The sequence below is a fragment of the Nakaseomyces bracarensis genome (assembly GCF_045282275.1).
Source record: "Nakaseomyces bracarensis strain CBM3 chromosome Unknown Scaff12_0, whole genome shotgun sequence".
Lineage (NCBI taxonomy): Eukaryota > Fungi > Ascomycota > Saccharomycetes > Saccharomycetales > Saccharomycetaceae > Nakaseomyces > Nakaseomyces bracarensis.
Window position 1 is genome coordinate 563,939 of NW_027263958.1, and position 16,931 is coordinate 580,869.

Consider the following 16,931-nt stretch of genomic DNA (forward strand, 5'->3'; position numbering starts at 1 on the left):
AACAACAGTAGACTTGCCTGCGCTGTCAGTCGTGTTGACGAAGTGCACAGAGTCGGTCTCAACACTGCCGTCGGAGTGTGTCACTACAGTGGTGTAGTCGCTGGTCTGTTCGCCCGCACCTGTGATCTTGGAGGTCACTGGAACAACAGTTGGCTTGCCCTCGCTGTCAGTAGTGCTGACATAGTGCACAGAGTCAGTCTCAACACTGCCGTCGGAGTGTGTCACAACGGTGGTGTAGTCGCTGGTCTGTTCGCCCGCACCTGTGATCTTGGAGGTCACTGGAACAACAGTTGGCTTGCCCTCGCTGTCAGTAGTGCTGACATAGTGCACAGAGTCGGTCTCAACACTGCCGTCGGAGTGTGTCACAACGGTGGTGTAGTCGCTGGTCTGTTCGCCCGCACCTGTGATCTTGGAGGTCACTGGAACAACAGTTGGCTTGCCCTCGCTGTCAGTATTGCTGACATAGTGCACAGAGTCAGTCTCAACACTGCCGTCGGAGTGTGTCACTACAGTGGTGTAGTCGCTGGTGTTTTCACCCTCGATCTTGGAAGTAATTGGAACAACAGTTGGCTTGCCCTCGCTGTCAGTAGTGCTGACATAGTGCACAGAGTCAGTCTCAACACTGCCGTCGGAGTGTGTCACTACAGTGGTGTAGTCGCTGGTGTTTTCACCCTCGATCTTGGAAGTAATTGGAACAACAGTAGACTTGCCTGCGCTGTCAGTCGTGTTGACGAAGTGCACAGAGTCGGTCTCAACACTGCCGTCGGAGTGTGTCACTACAGTGGTGTAGTCGCTGGTCTGTTCGCCCGCACCTGTGATCTTGGAGGTCACTGGAACAACAGTTGGCTTGCCCTCGCTGTCAGTAGTGCTGACATAGTGCACAGAGTCGGTCTCAACACTGCCGTCGGAGTGTGTCACAACGGTGGTGTAGTCGCTGGTCTGTTCGCCCGCACCTGTGATCTTGGAGGTCACTGGAACAACAGTTGGCTTGCCCTCGCTGTCAGTAGTGCTGACATAGTGCACAGAGTCAGTCTCAACACTGCCGTCGGAGTGTGTCACAACGGTGGTGTAGTCGCTGGTCTGTTCGCCCGCACCTGTGATCTTGGAGGTCACTGGAACAACAGTTGGCTTGCCCTCGCTGTCAGTAGTGCTGACATAGTGCACAGAGTCAGTCTCAACACTGCCGTCGGAGTGTGTCACAACGGTGGTGTAGTCGCTGGTCTGTTCGCCCGCACCTGTGATCTTGGAGGTCACTGGAACAACAGTTGGCTTGCCCTCGCTGTCAGTAGTGCTGACATAGTGCACAGAGTCAGTCTCAACACTGCCGTCGGAGTGTGTCACAACGGTGGTGTAGTCGCTGGTCTGTTCGCCCGCACCTGTGATCTTGGAGGTCACTGGAACAACAGTTGGCTTGCCCTCGCTGTCAGTAGTGCTGACATAGTGCACAGAGTCAGTCTCAACACTGCCGTCGGAGTGTGTCACTACAGTGGTGTAGTCGCTGGTCTGTTCGCCCGCACCTGTGATCTTGGAGGTCACTGGAACAACAGTTGGCTTGCCCTCGCTGTCAGTAGTGCTGACATAGTGCACAGAGTCAGTCTCAACACTGCCGTCGGAGTGTGTCACAACGGTGGTGTAGTCGCTGGTCTGTTCGCCCGCACCTGTGATCTTGGAGGTCACTGGAACAACAGTTGGCTTGCCCTCGCTGTCAGTAGTGCTGACATAGTGCACAGAGTCAGTCTCAACACTGCCGTCGGAGTGTGTCACAACGGTGGTGTAGTCGCTGGTCTGTTCGCCCGCACCTGTGATCTTGGAGGTCACTGGAACAACAGTTGGCTTGCCCTCGCTGTCAGTAGTGCTGACATAGTGCACAGAGTCAGTCTCAACACTGCCGTCGGAGTGTGTCACAACGGTGGTGTAGTCGCTGGTCTGTTCGCCCGCACCTGTGATCTTGGAGGTCACTGGAACAACAGTTGGCTTGCCCTCGCTGTCAGTAGTGCTGACATAGTGCACAGAGTCAGTCTCAACACTGCCGTCGGAGTGTGTCACAACGGTGGTGTAGTCGCTGGTCTGTTCGCCCGCACCTGTGATCTTGGAGGTCACTGGAACAACAGTTGGCTTGCCCTCGCTGTCAGTAGTGCTGACATAGTGCACAGAGTCAGTCTCAACACTGCCGTCGGAGTGTGTCACAACGGTGGTGTAGTCGCTGGTCTGTTCGCCCGCACCTGTGATCTTGGAGGTCACTGGAACAACAGTTGGCTTGCCCTCGCTGTCAGTAGTGCTGACATAGTGCACAGAGTCAGTCTCAACACTGCCGTCGGAGTGTGTCACAACGGTGGTGTAGTCGCTGGTCTGTTCGCCCGCACCTGTGATCTTGGAGGTCACTGGAACAACAGTTGGCTTGCCCTCGCTGTCAGTAGTGCTGACATAGTGCACAGAGTCAGTCTCAACACTGCCGTCGGAGTGTGTCACAACGGTGGTGTAGTCGCTGGTCTGTTCGCCCGCACCTGTGATCTTGGAGGTCACTGGAACAACAGTTGGCTTGCCCTCGCTGTCAGTAGTGCTGACATAGTGCACAGAGTCAGTCTCAACACTGCCGTCGGAGTGTGTCACAACGGTGGTGTAGTCGCTGGTCTGTTCGCCCGCACCTGTGATCTTGGAGGTCACTGGAACAACAGTTGGCTTGCCCTCGCTGTCAGTAGTGCTGACATAGTGCACAGAGTCAGTCTCAACACTGCCGTCGGAGTGTGTCACAACGGTGGTGTAGTCGCTGGTCTGTTCGCCCGCACCTGTGATCTTGGAGGTCACTGGAACAACAGTTGGCTTGCCCTCGCTGTCAGTAGTGCTGACATAGTGCACAGAGTCAGTCTCAACACTGCCGTCGGAGTGTGTCACAACGGTGGTGTAGTCGCTGGTGTTAGGGTCTGCTGTTGAGGAATTGTTTATTATTGATTTTATACTTGATGTTTGCTCTGTGCTGCTTGAAGAGGAGAAATAAACTGCGTTAGCATCTATCATAACTCTATACCTTGCCACAGAACTTTCGGTAACAATCTCACCCCGTTCATCGGTGGTGATGAAGTACGAAATCACATCTGTCTCATAGTATTCCTCCTCGTAGTTGGTCGTGTCCGTGGTAGTCACAGGTGGAGGACTGTATACGACACTGTTGCTGTCGGTAGTGAATACACCATTATCGTCCATGCTTATCCAATAGCTGATCACAACATATTCAGTAACGTTATTACCTAAGTCAATTATTGTAGTTGTAGTAGATTCGGTGAAGATATCAGAAGCTATAAGAATTGTGGAAGTAATTGGAACAACAGTAGACTTGCCTGCGCTGTCAGTCGTGTTGACGAAGTGCACAGAGTCGGTCTCAACACTGCCGTCGGAGTGTGTCACTACAGTGGTGTAGTCGCTGGTGTTTTCACCCTCGATCTTGGAAGTAATTGGAACAACAGTAGACTTGCCTGCGCTGTCAGTCGTGTTGACGAAGTGCACAGAGTCGGTCTCAACACTGCCGTCGGAGTGTGTCACTACAGTGGTGTAGTCGCTGGTGTTTTCACCCTCGATCTTGGAAGTAATTGGAACAACAGTAGACTTGCCTGCGCTGTCAGTCGTGTTGACGAAGTGCACAGAGTCGGTCTCAACACTGCCGTCGGAGTGTGTCACTACAGTGGTGTAGTCGCTGGTGTTTTCACCCTCGATCTTGGAAGTAATTGGAACAACAGTAGACTTGCCTGCGCTGTCAGTCGTGTTGACGAAGTGCACAGAGTCGGTCTCAACACTGCCGTCGGAGTGTGTCACTACAGTGGTGTAGTCGCTGGTGTTTTCACCCTCGATCTTGGAAGTAATTGGAACAACAGTAGACTTGCCTGCGCTGTCAGTCGTGTTGACGAAGTGCACAGAGTCGGTCTCAACACTGCCGTCGGAGTGTGTCACTACAGTGGTGTAGTCGCTGGTGTTTTCACCCTCGATCTTGGAAGTAATTGGAACAACAGTAGACTTGCCTGCGCTGTCAGTCGTGTTGACGAAGTGCACAGAGTCGGTCTCAACACTGCCGTCGGAGTGTGTCACTACAGTGGTGTAGTCGCTGGTGTTTTCACCCTCGATCTTGGAAGTAATTGGAACAACAGTAGACTTGCCTGCGCTGTCAGTCGTGTTGACGAAGTGCACAGAGTCGGTCTCAACACTGCCGTCGGAGTGTGTCACTACAGTGGTGTAGTCGCTGGTGTTTTCACCCTCGATCTTGGAAGTAATTGGAACAACAGTAGACTTGCCTGCGCTGTCAGTCGTGTTGACGAAGTGCACAGAGTCGGTCTCAACACTGCCGTCGGAGTGTGTCACTACAGTGGTGTAGTCGCTGGTGTTTTCACCCTCGATCTTGGAAGTAATTGGAACAACAGTAGACTTGCCTGCGCTGTCAGTCGTGTTGACGAAGTGCACAGAGTCGGTCTCAACACTGCCGTCGGAGTGTGTCACTACAGTGGTGTAGTCGCTGGTGTTTTCACCCTCGATCTTGGAAGTAATTGGAACAACAGTAGACTTGCCTGCGCTGTCAGTCGTGTTGACGAAGTGCACAGAGTCGGTCTCAACACTGCCGTCGGAGTGTGTCACTACAGTGGTGTAGTCGCTGGTGTTTTCACCCTCGATCTTGGAAGTAATTGGAACAACAGTAGACTTGCCTGCGCTGTCAGTCGTGTTGACGAAGTGCACAGAGTCGGTCTCAACACTGCCGTCGGAGTGTGTCACTACAGTGGTGTAGTCGCTGGTGTTTTCACCCTCGATCTTGGAAGTAATTGGAACAACAGTAGACTTGCCTGCGCTGTCAGTCGTGTTGACGAAGTGCACAGAGTCGGTCTCAACACTGCCGTCGGAGTGTGTCACTACAGTGGTGTAGTCGCTGGTGTTTTCACCCTCGATCTTGGAAGTAATTGGAACAACAGTAGACTTGCCTGCGCTGTCAGTCGTGTTGACGAAGTGCACAGAGTCGGTCTCAACACTGCCGTCGGAGTGTGTCACTACAGTGGTGTAGTCGCTGGTGTTTTCACCCTCGATCTTGGAAGTAATTGGAACAACAGTAGACTTGCCTGCGCTGTCAGTCGTGTTGACGAAGTGCACAGAGTCGGTCTCAACACTGCCGTCGGAGTGTGTCACTACAGTGGTGTAGTCGCTGGTGTTTTCACCCTCGATCTTGGAAGTAATTGGAACAACAGTAGACTTGCCTGCGCTGTCAGTCGTGTTGACGAAGTGCACAGAGTCGGTCTCAACACTGCCGTCGGAGTGTGTCACTACAGTGGTGTAGTCGCTGGTGTTTTCACCCTCGATCTTGGAAGTAATTGGAACAACAGTAGACTTGCCTGCGCTGTCAGTCGTGTTGACGAAGTGCACAGAGTCGGTCTCAACACTGCCGTCGGAGTGTGTCACTACAGTGGTGTAGTCGCTGGTGTTTTCACCCTCGATCTTGGAAGTAATTGGAACAACAGTAGACTTGCCTGCGCTGTCAGTCGTGTTGACGAAGTGCACAGAGTCGGTCTCAACACTGCCGTCGGAGTGTGTCACTACAGTGGTGTAGTCGCTGGTGTTTTCACCCTCGATCTTGGAAGTAATTGGAACAACAGTAGACTTGCCTGCGCTGTCAGTCGTGTTGACGAAGTGCACAGAGTCGGTCTCAACACTGCCGTCGGAGTGTGTCACTACAGTGGTGTAGTCGCTGGTGTTTTCACCCTCGATCTTGGAAGTAATTGGAACAACAGTAGACTTGCCTGCGCTGTCAGTCGTGTTGACGAAGTGCACAGAGTCGGTCTCAACACTGCCGTCGGAGTGTGTCACTACAGTGGTGTAGTCGCTGGTGTTTTCACCCTCGATCTTGGAAGTAATTGGAACAACAGTAGACTTGCCTGCGCTGTCAGTCGTGTTGACGAAGTGCACAGAGTCGGTCTCAACACTGCCGTCGGAGTGTGTCACTACAGTGGTGTAGTCGCTGGTGTTTTCACCCTCGATCTTGGAAGTAATTGGAACAACAGTAGACTTGCCTGCGCTGTCAGTCGTGTTGACGAAGTGCACAGAGTCGGTCTCAACACTGCCGTCGGAGTGTGTCACTACAGTGGTGTAGTCGCTGGTGTTTTCACCCTCGATCTTGGAAGTAATTGGAACAACAGTAGACTTGCCTGCGCTGTCAGTCGTGTTGACGAAGTGCACAGAGTCGGTCTCAACACTGCCGTCGGAGTGTGTCACTACAGTGGTGTAGTCGCTGGTGTTTTCACCCTCGATCTTGGAAGTAATTGGAACAACAGTAGACTTGCCTGCGCTGTCAGTCGTGTTGACGAAGTGCACAGAGTCGGTCTCAACACTGCCGTCGGAGTGTGTCACTACAGTGGTGTAGTCGCTGGTGTTTTCACCCTCGATCTTGGAAGTAATTGGAACAACAGTAGACTTGCCTGCGCTGTCAGTCGTGTTGACGAAGTGCACAGAGTCGGTCTCAACACTGCCGTCGGAGTGTGTCACTACAGTGGTGTAGTCGCTGGTGTTTTCACCCTCGATCTTGGAAGTAATTGGAACAACAGTAGACTTGCCTGCGCTGTCAGTCGTGTTGACGAAGTGCACAGAGTCGGTCTCAACACTGCCGTCGGAGTGTGTCACTACAGTGGTGTAGTCGCTGGTGTTTTCACCCTCGATCTTGGAAGTAATTGGAACAACAGTAGACTTGCCTGCGCTGTCAGTCGTGTTGACGAAGTGCACAGAGTCGGTCTCAACACTGCCGTCGGAGTGTGTCACTACAGTGGTGTAGTCGCTGGTGTTTTCACCCTCGATCTTGGAAGTAATTGGAACAACAGTAGACTTGCCTGCGCTGTCAGTCGTGTTGACGAAGTGCACAGAGTCGGTCTCAACACTGCCGTCGGAGTGTGTCACTACAGTGGTGTAGTCGCTGGTGTTTTCACCCTCGATCTTGGAAGTAATTGGAACAACAGTAGACTTGCCTGCGCTGTCAGTCGTGTTGACGAAGTGCACAGAGTCGGTCTCAACACTGCCGTCGGAGTGTGTCACTACAGTGGTGTAGTCGCTGGTGTTTTCACCCTCGATCTTGGAAGTAATTGGAACAACAGTAGACTTGCCTGCGCTGTCAGTCGTGTTGACGAAGTGCACAGAGTCGGTCTCAACACTGCCGTCGGAGTGTGTCACTACAGTGGTGTAGTCGCTGGTGTTTTCACCCTCGATCTTGGAAGTAATTGGAACAACAGTAGACTTGCCTGCGCTGTCAGTCGTGTTGACGAAGTGCACAGAGTCGGTCTCAACACTGCCGTCGGAGTGTGTCACTACAGTGGTGTAGTCGCTGGTGTTTTCACCCTCGATCTTGGAAGTAATTGGAACAACAGTAGACTTGCCTGCGCTGTCAGTCGTGTTGACGAAGTGCACAGAGTCGGTCTCAACACTGCCGTCGGAGTGTGTCACTACAGTGGTGTAGTCGCTGGTGTTTTCACCCTCGATCTTGGAAGTAATTGGAACAACAGTAGACTTGCCTGCGCTGTCAGTCGTGTTGACGAAGTGCACAGAGTCGGTCTCAACACTGCCGTCGGAGTGTGTCACTACAGTGGTGTAGTCGCTGGTGTTTTCACCCTCGATCTTGGAAGTAATTGGAACAACAGTAGACTTGCCTGCGCTGTCAGTCGTGTTGACGAAGTGCACAGAGTCGGTCTCAACACTGCCGTCGGAGTGTGTCACTACAGTGGTGTAGTCGCTGGTGTTTTCACCCTCGATCTTGGAAGTAATTGGAACAACAGTAGACTTGCCTGCGCTGTCAGTCGTGTTGACGAAGTGCACAGAGTCGGTCTCAACACTGCCGTCGGAGTGTGTCACTACAGTGGTGTAGTCGCTGGTGTTTTCACCCTCGATCTTGGAAGTAATTGGAACAACAGTAGACTTGCCTGCGCTGTCAGTCGTGTTGACGAAGTGCACAGAGTCGGTCTCAACACTGCCGTCGGAGTGTGTCACTACAGTGGTGTAGTCGCTGGTGTTTTCACCCTCGATCTTGGAAGTAATTGGAACAACAGTAGACTTGCCTGCGCTGTCAGTCGTGTTGACGAAGTGCACAGAGTCGGTCTCAACACTGCCGTCGGAGTGTGTCACTACAGTGGTGTAGTCGCTGGTGTTTTCACCCTCGATCTTGGAAGTAATTGGAACAACAGTAGACTTGCCTGCGCTGTCAGTCGTGTTGACGAAGTGCACAGAGTCGGTCTCAACACTGCCGTCGGAGTGTGTCACTACAGTGGTGTAGTCGCTGGTGTTTTCACCCTCGATCTTGGAAGTAATTGGAACAACAGTAGACTTGCCTGCGCTGTCAGTCGTGTTGACGAAGTGCACAGAGTCGGTCTCAACACTGCCGTCGGAGTGTGTCACTACAGTGGTGTAGTCGCTGGTGTTTTCACCCTCGATCTTGGAAGTAATTGGAACAACAGTAGACTTGCCTGCGCTGTCAGTCGTGTTGACGAAGTGCACAGAGTCGGTCTCAACACTGCCGTCGGAGTGTGTCACTACAGTGGTGTAGTCGCTGGTGTTTTCATGTTCAGTTGTGGAAGAATTGTTCATAACTGAAGGTAGACTTGATGATGGATAAGTATTCAGTGAAGCATTATAACTTGATAGATAAACTGCACTGGCATCTATCATAACTCTGTACTTCAAAACTGCACTCTCGGTCACAATCTCGCCCTGCCCATCAGTGGTGATGAAGTACGAGATCACATCCGTCTCAACATAGGCCTCCTCGTTGTTGGTCGTCGCCGTGGTCGTCACGGCTGGAGGACTGTACACGCTGCTGTTGCTGGCCGTCACGAACCCGCCATACGAGTCCGTCGTCACCCAGTAGCTGATCACAACATACTCAGTCACGTTGTTCCCCAGGTCAACTGTCGTAGTCCTGTTTGGAGGTGCAGGTCCCAGAGAGGAGTGAGCTGCAGCAGAGTCGATCTTCTGTCTGCTCTTCACAACTGCACTCTCGGTCACAATCTCGCCCTGCCCATCAGTGGTGATGAAGTACGAGATCACATCCGTCTCAACATAGGCCTCCTCGTTGTTGGTCGTCGCCGTGGTCGTCACGGCTGGAGGACTGTACACGCTGCTGTTGCTGGCCGTCACGAACCCGCCATACGAGTCCGTCGTCACCCAGTAGCTGATCACAACATACTCAGTCACGTTGTTCCCCAGGTCAACTGTCGTAGTCCTGTTTGGAGGTGCAGGTCCCAGAGAGGAGTGAGCTGCAGCAGAGTCGATCTTCTGTCTGCTCTTCACAACTGCACTCTCGGTCACAATCTCGCCCTGCCCATCAGTGGTGATGAAGTACGAGATCACATCCGTCTCAACATAGGCCTCCTCGTTGTTGGTCGTCGCCGTGGTCGTCACGGCTGGAGGACTGTACACGCTGCTGTTGCTGGCCGTCACGAACCCGCCATACGAGTCCGTCGTCACCCAGTAGCTGATCACAACATACTCAGTCACGTTGTTCCCCAGGTCAACTGTCGTAGTCCTGTTTGGAGGTGCAGGTCCCAGAGAGGAGTGAGCTGCAGCAGAGTCGATCTTCTGTCTGCTCTTCACAACTGCACTCTCGGTCACAATCTCGCCCTGCCCATCAGTGGTGATGAAGTACGAGATCACATCCGTCTCAACATAGGCCTCCTCGTTGTTGGTCGTCGCCGTGGTCGTCACGGCTGGAGGACTGTACACGCTGCTGTTGCTGGCCGTCACGAACCCGCCATACGAGTCCGTCGTCACCCAGTAGCTGATCACAACATACTCAGTCACGTTGTTCCCCAGGTCAACTGTCGTAGTCCTGTTTGGAGGTGCAGGTCCCAGAGAGGAGTGAGCTGCAGCAGAGTCGATCTTCTGTCTGCTCTTCACAACTGCACTCTCGGTCACAATCTCGCCCTGCCCATCAGTGGTGATGAAGTACGAGATCACATCCGTCTCAACATAGGCCTCCTCGTTGTTGGTCGTCGCCGTGGTCGTCACGGCTGGAGGACTGTACACGCTGCTGTTGCTGGCCGTCACGAACCCGCCATACGAGTCCGTCGTCACCCAGTAGCTGATCACAACATACTCAGTCACGTTGTTCCCCAGGTCAACTGTCGTAGTCCTGTTTGGAGGTGCAGGTCCCAGAGAGGAGTGAGCTGCAGCAGAGTCGATCTTCTGTCTGCTCTTCACAACTGCACTCTCGGTCACAATCTCGCCCTGCCCATCAGTGGTGATGAAGTACGAGATCACATCCGTCTCAACATAGGCCTCCTCGTTGTTGGTCGTCGCCGTGGTCGTCACGGCTGGAGGACTGTACACGCTGCTGTTGCTGGCCGTCACGAACCCGCCATACGAGTCCGTCGTCACCCAGTAGCTGATCACAACATACTCAGTCACGTTGTTCCCCAGGTCAACTGTCGTAGTCCTGTTTGGAGGTGCAGGTCCCAGAGAGGAGTGAGCTGCAGCAGAGTCGATCTTCTGTCTGCTCTTCACAACTGCACTCTCGGTCACAATCTCGCCCTGCCCATCAGTGGTGATGAAGTACGAGATCACATCCGTCTCAACATAGGCCTCCTCGTTGTTGGTCGTCGCCGTGGTCGTCACGGCTGGAGGACTGTACACGCTGCTGTTGCTGGCCGTCACGAACCCGCCATACGAGTCCGTCGTCACCCAGTAGCTGATCACAACATACTCAGTCACGTTGTTCCCCAGGTCAACTGTCGTAGTCCTGTTTGGAGGTGCAGGTCCCAGAGAGGAGTGAGCTGCAGCAGAGTCGATCTTCTGTCTGCTCTTCACAACTGCACTCTCGGTCACAATCTCGCCCTGCCCATCAGTGGTGATGAAGTACGAGATCACATCCGTCTCAACATAGGCCTCCTCGTTGTTGGTCGTCGCCGTGGTCGTCACGGCTGGAGGACTGTACACGCTGCTGTTGCTGGCCGTCACGAACCCGCCATACGAGTCCGTCGTCACCCAGTAGCTGATCACAACATACTCAGTCACGTTGTTCCCCAGGTCAACTGTCGTAGTCCTGTTTGGAGGTGCAGGTCCCAGAGAGGAGTGAGCTGCAGCAGAGTCGATCTTCTGTCTGCTCTTCACAACTGCACTCTCGGTCACAATCTCGCCCTGCCCATCAGTGGTGATGAAGTACGAGATCACATCCGTCTCAACATAGGCCTCCTCGTTGTTGGTCGTCGCCGTGGTCGTCACGGCTGGAGGACTGTACACGCTGCTGTTGCTGGCCGTCACGAACCCGCCATACGAGTCCGTCGTCACCCAGTAGCTGATCACAACATAGCAGAGTCAGCTCTTCACAACTGCACTCTCGGTCACAATCTCGCCCTGCCCATCAGTGGTGATGAAGTACGAGATCACATCCGTCTCAACATAGGCCTCCTCTCGTCACGGCTGGAGGACTCGTTGTTCCCCAGGTCAACTGTCGTAGTCCTGTTTGGAGGTGCAGGTCCCAGAGAGGAGTGAGCTGCAGCAGAGTCGATCTTCTGTCTGCTCTTCACAACTGCACTCTCGGTCACAATCTCGCCCTGCCCATCAGTGGTGATGAAGTACGAGATCACATCCGTCTCAACATAGGCCTCCTCGTTGTTGGTCGTCGCCGTGGTCGTCACGGCTGGAGGACTGTACACGCTGCTGTTGCTGGCCGTCACGAACCCGCCATACGAGTCCGTCGTCACCCAGTAGCTGATCACAACATACTCAGTCACGTTGTTCCCCAGGTCAACTGTCGTAGTCCTGTTTGGAGGTGCAGGTCCCAGAGAGGAGTGAGCTGCAGCAGAGTCGATCTTCTGTCTGCTCTTCACAACTGCACTCTCGGTCACAATCTCGCCCTGCCCATCAGTGGTGATGAAGTACGAGATCACATCCGTCTCAACATAGGCCTCCTCGTTGTTGGTCGTCGCCGTGGTCGTCACGGCTGGAGGACTGTACACGCTGCTGTTGCTGGCCGTCACGAACCCGCCATACGAGTCCGTCGTCACCCAGTAGTTGATCACAACATACTCAGTCACGTTGTTCCCCAGGTCAACTGTCGTAGTCCTGTTTGGAGGTGCAGGTCCCAGAGAGGAGTGAGCTGCAGCAGAGTCGATCTTCTGTCTGCTCTTCACAACTGCACTCTCGGTCACAATCTCGCCCTGCCCATCAGTGGTGATGAAGTACGAGATCACATCCGTCTCAACATAGGCCTCCTCGTTGTTGGTCGTCGCCGTGGTCGTCACGGCTGGAGGACTGTACACGCTATGTTGCTGGCCGTCACGAACCCGCCATACGAGTCCGTCGTCACCCAGTAGCTGATCACAACATACTCAGTCACGTTGTTCCCCAGGTCAACTGTCGTAGTCCTGTTTGGAGGTGCAGGTCCCAGAGAGGAGTGAGCTGCAGCAGAGTCGATCTTCTGTCTGCTCTTCACAACTGCACTCTCGGTCACAATCTCGCCCTGCCCATCAGTGGTGATGAAGTACGAGATCACATCCGTCTCAACATAGGCCTCCTCGTTGTTGGTCGTCGCCGTGGTCGTCACGGCTGGAGGACTGTACACGCTGCTGTTGCTGGCCGTCACGAACCCGCCATACGAGTCCGTCGTCACCCAGTAGCTGATCACAACATACTCAGTCACGTTGTTCCCCAGGTCAACTGTCGTAGTCCTGTTTGGAGGTGCAGGTCCCAGAGAGGAGTGAGCTGCAGCAGAGTCGATCTTCTGTCTGCTCTTCACAACTGCACTCTCGGTCACAATCTCGCCCTGCCCATCAGTGGTGATGAAGTACGAGATCACATCCGTCTCAACATAGGCCTCCTCGTTGTTGGTCGTCGCCGTGGTCGTCACGGCTGGAGGACTGTACACGCTGCTGTTGCTGGCCGTCACGAACCCGCCATACGAGTCCGTCGTCACCCAGTAGCTGATCACAACATACTCAGTCACGTTGTTCCCCAGGTCAACTGTGGTAGTCCTGTTTGGAGGTGCAGGTCCCAGAGAGGAGTGAGCTGCAGCAGAGTCGATCTTCTGTCTGCTCTTCACAACTGCACTCTCGGTCACAATCTCGCCCTGCCCATCAGTGGTGATGAAGTACGAGATCACATCCGTCTCAACATAGGCCTCCTCGTTGTTGGTCGTCGCCGTGGTCGTCACGGCTGGAGGACTGTACACGCTGCTGTTGCTGGCCGTCACGAACCCGCCATACGAGTCCGTCGTCACCCAGTAGCTGATCACAACATACTCAGTCACGTTGTTCCCCAGGTCAACTGTGGTAGTCCTGTTTGGAGGTGCAGGTCCCAGAGAGGAGTGAGCTGCAGCAGAGTCGATCTTCTGTCTGCTCTTCACAACTGCACTCTCGGTCACAATCTCGCCCTGCCCATCAGTGGTGATGAAGTACGAGATCACATCCGTCTCAACATAGGCTGCTGTTGCTGGCCGTCACGAACCCGCCATACGAGTCCGTCGTCACCCAGTAGCTGATCACAACATACTCAGTCACGTTGTTCCCCAGGTCAACTGTCGTAGTCCTGTTTGGAGGTGCAGGTCCCAGAGAGGAGTGAGCTGCAGCAGAGTCGATCTTCTGTCTGCTCTTCACAACTGCACTCTCGGTCACAATCTCGCCCTGCCCATCAGTGGTGATGAAGTACGAGATCACATCCGTCTCAACATAGGCCTCCTCGTTGTTGGTCGTCGCCGTGGTCGTCACGGCTGGAGGACTGTACACGCTGCTGTTGCTGGCCGTCACGAACCCGCCATACGAGTCCGTCGTCACCCAGTAGCTGATCACAACATACTCAGTCACGTTGTTCCCCAGGTCAACTGTCGTAGTCCTGTTTGGAGGTGCAGGTCCCAGAGAGGAGTGAGCTGCAGCAGAGTCGATCTTCTGTCTGCTCTTCACAACTGCACTCTCGGTCACAATCTCGCCCTGCCCATCAGTGGTGATGAAGTACGAGATCACATCCGTCTCAACATAGGCCTCCTCGTTGTTGGTCGTCGCCGTGGTCGTCACGGCTGGAGGACTGTACACGCTGCTGTTGCTGGCCGTCACGAACCCGCCATACGAGTCCGTCGTCACCCAGTAGCTGATCACAACATACTCAGTCACGTTGTTCCCCAGGTCAACTGTGGTAGTCCTGTTTGGAGGTGCAGGTCCCAGAGAGGAGTGAGCTGCAGCAGAGTCGATCTTCTGTCTGCTCTTCACAACTGCACTCTCGGTCACAATCTCGCCCTGCCCATCAGTGGTGATGAAGTACGAGATCACATCCGTCTCAACATAGGCCTCCTCGTTGTTGGTCGTCGCCGTGGTCGTCACGGCTGGAGGACTGTACACGCTGCTGTTGCTGGCCGTCACGAACCCGCCATACGAGTCCGTCGTCACCCAGTAGCTGATCACAACATACTCAGTCACGTTGTTCCCCAGGTCAACTGTGGTAGTCCTGTTTGGAGGTGCAGGTCCCAGAGAGGAGTGAGCTGCAGCAGAGTCGATCTTCTGTCTGCTCTTCACAACTGCACTCTCGGTCACAATCTCGCCCTGCCCATCAGTGGTGATGAAGTACGAGATCACATCCGTCTCAACATAGGCCTCCTCGTTGTTGGTCGTCGCCGTGGTCGTCACGGCTGGAGGACTGTACACGCTGCTGTTGCTGGCTGTGTACACTTCCCCATTGTCACTGCTTGTGAGCCAGTAGCTGATCACCTCGTATTCCGTCACTCCGTCACCACGGTCAATCTTCACTGTCGTGGCTGAAGGGGCTGGATCGTACGACGTGGACGCATTCACAACTGTGCTGCCAGTCACGATCTCCCCAGCACTGTCGACTGTAACGAAGTACGACACAACTGTGTGGAAGTGCTCGTGCTCGCTCTCCGTGTCAATCGTCGTCACAGCTGGAGGACTGTAGGTCACGGTAGTTGATGTCGTATATTCACCACCTTGATCATTGGTGGTGGTGTAATATGAGTACACGAGATATTCAGTAACACCTTCATCGTTTACAATACTGGTGGAAATATTTGGGAGTGGTGGGACCACAGTACTAGTTGTGGTCAACGTGATTGGATGTTTTTGGTCATCCTTTGTCGAAATGTACGACACTACGATCTCGTGCTCAATGCCTTTGTCGGTTACGTACGTAGTATAAGGCTTTGCCAATGGTGGGATAGTAGTTCCTCCGTAGACAAGAAGGTATGCATTTTGGTTGATATTTCCCACAGGGTTGTTAATTGGCGAAGTGCCTGCCTGCACAAAAGATCCTGCGTCAAAGTTTGTCCCGATGTTAAAGTTGTAGGTATTGCCCCCGGATTTTACAGTTAATATACCAGCTACATCGTCATAGTCGATACTATCGATAGCAGTCGTAAACCCCATTAACGCACTGTTAGACCCATACCCTGTTAGGGTGAGGTTAACTTCTTTATTACCATTTACACTGTTGAAAAATATGAAGCCATCATTATATTTGATAGTTTGTTCGCCGACACCGTAAACACCTGGGTTATCGAACCATAGAAACCCTGAACCGGATAAGTCGATGATACCTGTACCTTGGAAATTGTTATTCGCTATTCCAATCTGGGTACCACTGGAAAGTTTTAGTAAATTATTATTGACTAATGTAGTGTTTTCCAACAAAATTATGTTTAAGTGGTCTAGAGTCATTGTTCCCTCATTGATAAAAGACCCTGAGGCCATTACTGATAATACAATAGCCTCGGGGTTAAAGTATTGAGCCGCAGAACTTAATGTAATAGTACCTTTGTTAATGAAATTATCGACGTTGAACTTGTAGGAAGGCACAACGGTACCACTATTTACAATTTTCAAATTACCATTGGTACCTACCGTGAGAGACCCTGAGGTAACGTTAAAGTAAGGAGTAGTGACAGTGTTACTTGAAGGAACCTCAAAATCTAAGGTACCTTCAACATCCAAACCATTGTCTACCGATACTTGAGCACCATTTATCCCAAGCGTGATACCACTATTCACGTTAAGATCGTTAAACGTTTGGTCGCCAGTGAGAGTCTCATCACTAGAAATAGTCTGACCCAGTACTAGTGTCAACTGTAAAACCAGTAATAAATGAAGGAAAATTTTTTTAATCATCCTTTTTCTATGAGAATTTAGGATATAAAAATAAAGTAAAAATTTTATTTTTATTTCTAATAGTAACTGTATTAATATATTTGGGAGTACTCGATTTTAATTTTGCGTTTCTCTTTTTTTCTTAATATTATTATGCTTATTGTTTTTTGATGCTTTCTTTACTGTTTTGAATGTTAGACCGTACTTTATAATGCCTTTATAAAATAACACTAAAAAAATATGCTTACAATCCAGGTATTATTTAAAGCAAGAATAATCTGTTTTAAATATACCAGAATCAACAGAGTTAGAGAAGAAACCAAAATTGAAAGAGAAGGGGGAAAAAATCTTGAAAGAAAGGATAGATTATATAAAATTTAAAGGAAGGAAAATCATTTAGAGTTTTATTTATAATCCAGCTGATGAAAATGGAACATTTAAAGAAGATAATAGAAGTTAAGATCATTGTACTGAGTTGATATTGAAAATCAAGCAGTGAAATTATATCAAAAATAAATTAGCAGAAAATTCCTTAAAATAAAATCAAAAAAAACATAGTGTGCATCAGGCAATTAACCTTACCCGATATAGTGTGCGTGGGATAGTTCGTGTATTTAGCGTATGTTATTTAATTAGCATATGGTATTTTCATGTAATCACCTTATGTTAGATTATATTTTTTTTTTGCTCTATTTTCTCCTGACAATTTATCAACTCTCTTTATTTAACAACACTGAAATACTCTCTTGGAGTAAGACTTTTTTTTTGCGCTCTCGGCTTTATTCATTTACATGTTTCTTTTTTTTTTTCCTGTAACCCTGGAAAATCAAGATAGTAACAACTAAAAAAAAA

The 16,931-nt window shown here is 51.6% G+C and overlaps 1 protein-coding gene across 1 annotated transcript; it reads right to left on the minus strand.

Annotated features, from left to right (window-relative positions):
* Positions 1 to 13,406: 13,406 nt before the first annotated feature.
* On the minus strand, positions 13,407 to 16,100 carry RNJ42_03676 (uncharacterized protein; the record flags this gene model as incomplete). Its single annotated transcript, XM_071053840.1, has 1 exon — positions 13,407 to 16,100. One exon carries the CDS (start codon positions 16,098 to 16,100, stop codon positions 13,407 to 13,409), a length of 2,694 nt encoding a protein of 897 aa, XP_070910252.1.
* Between the last annotated feature and the right edge of the window lie 831 nt (positions 16,101 to 16,931).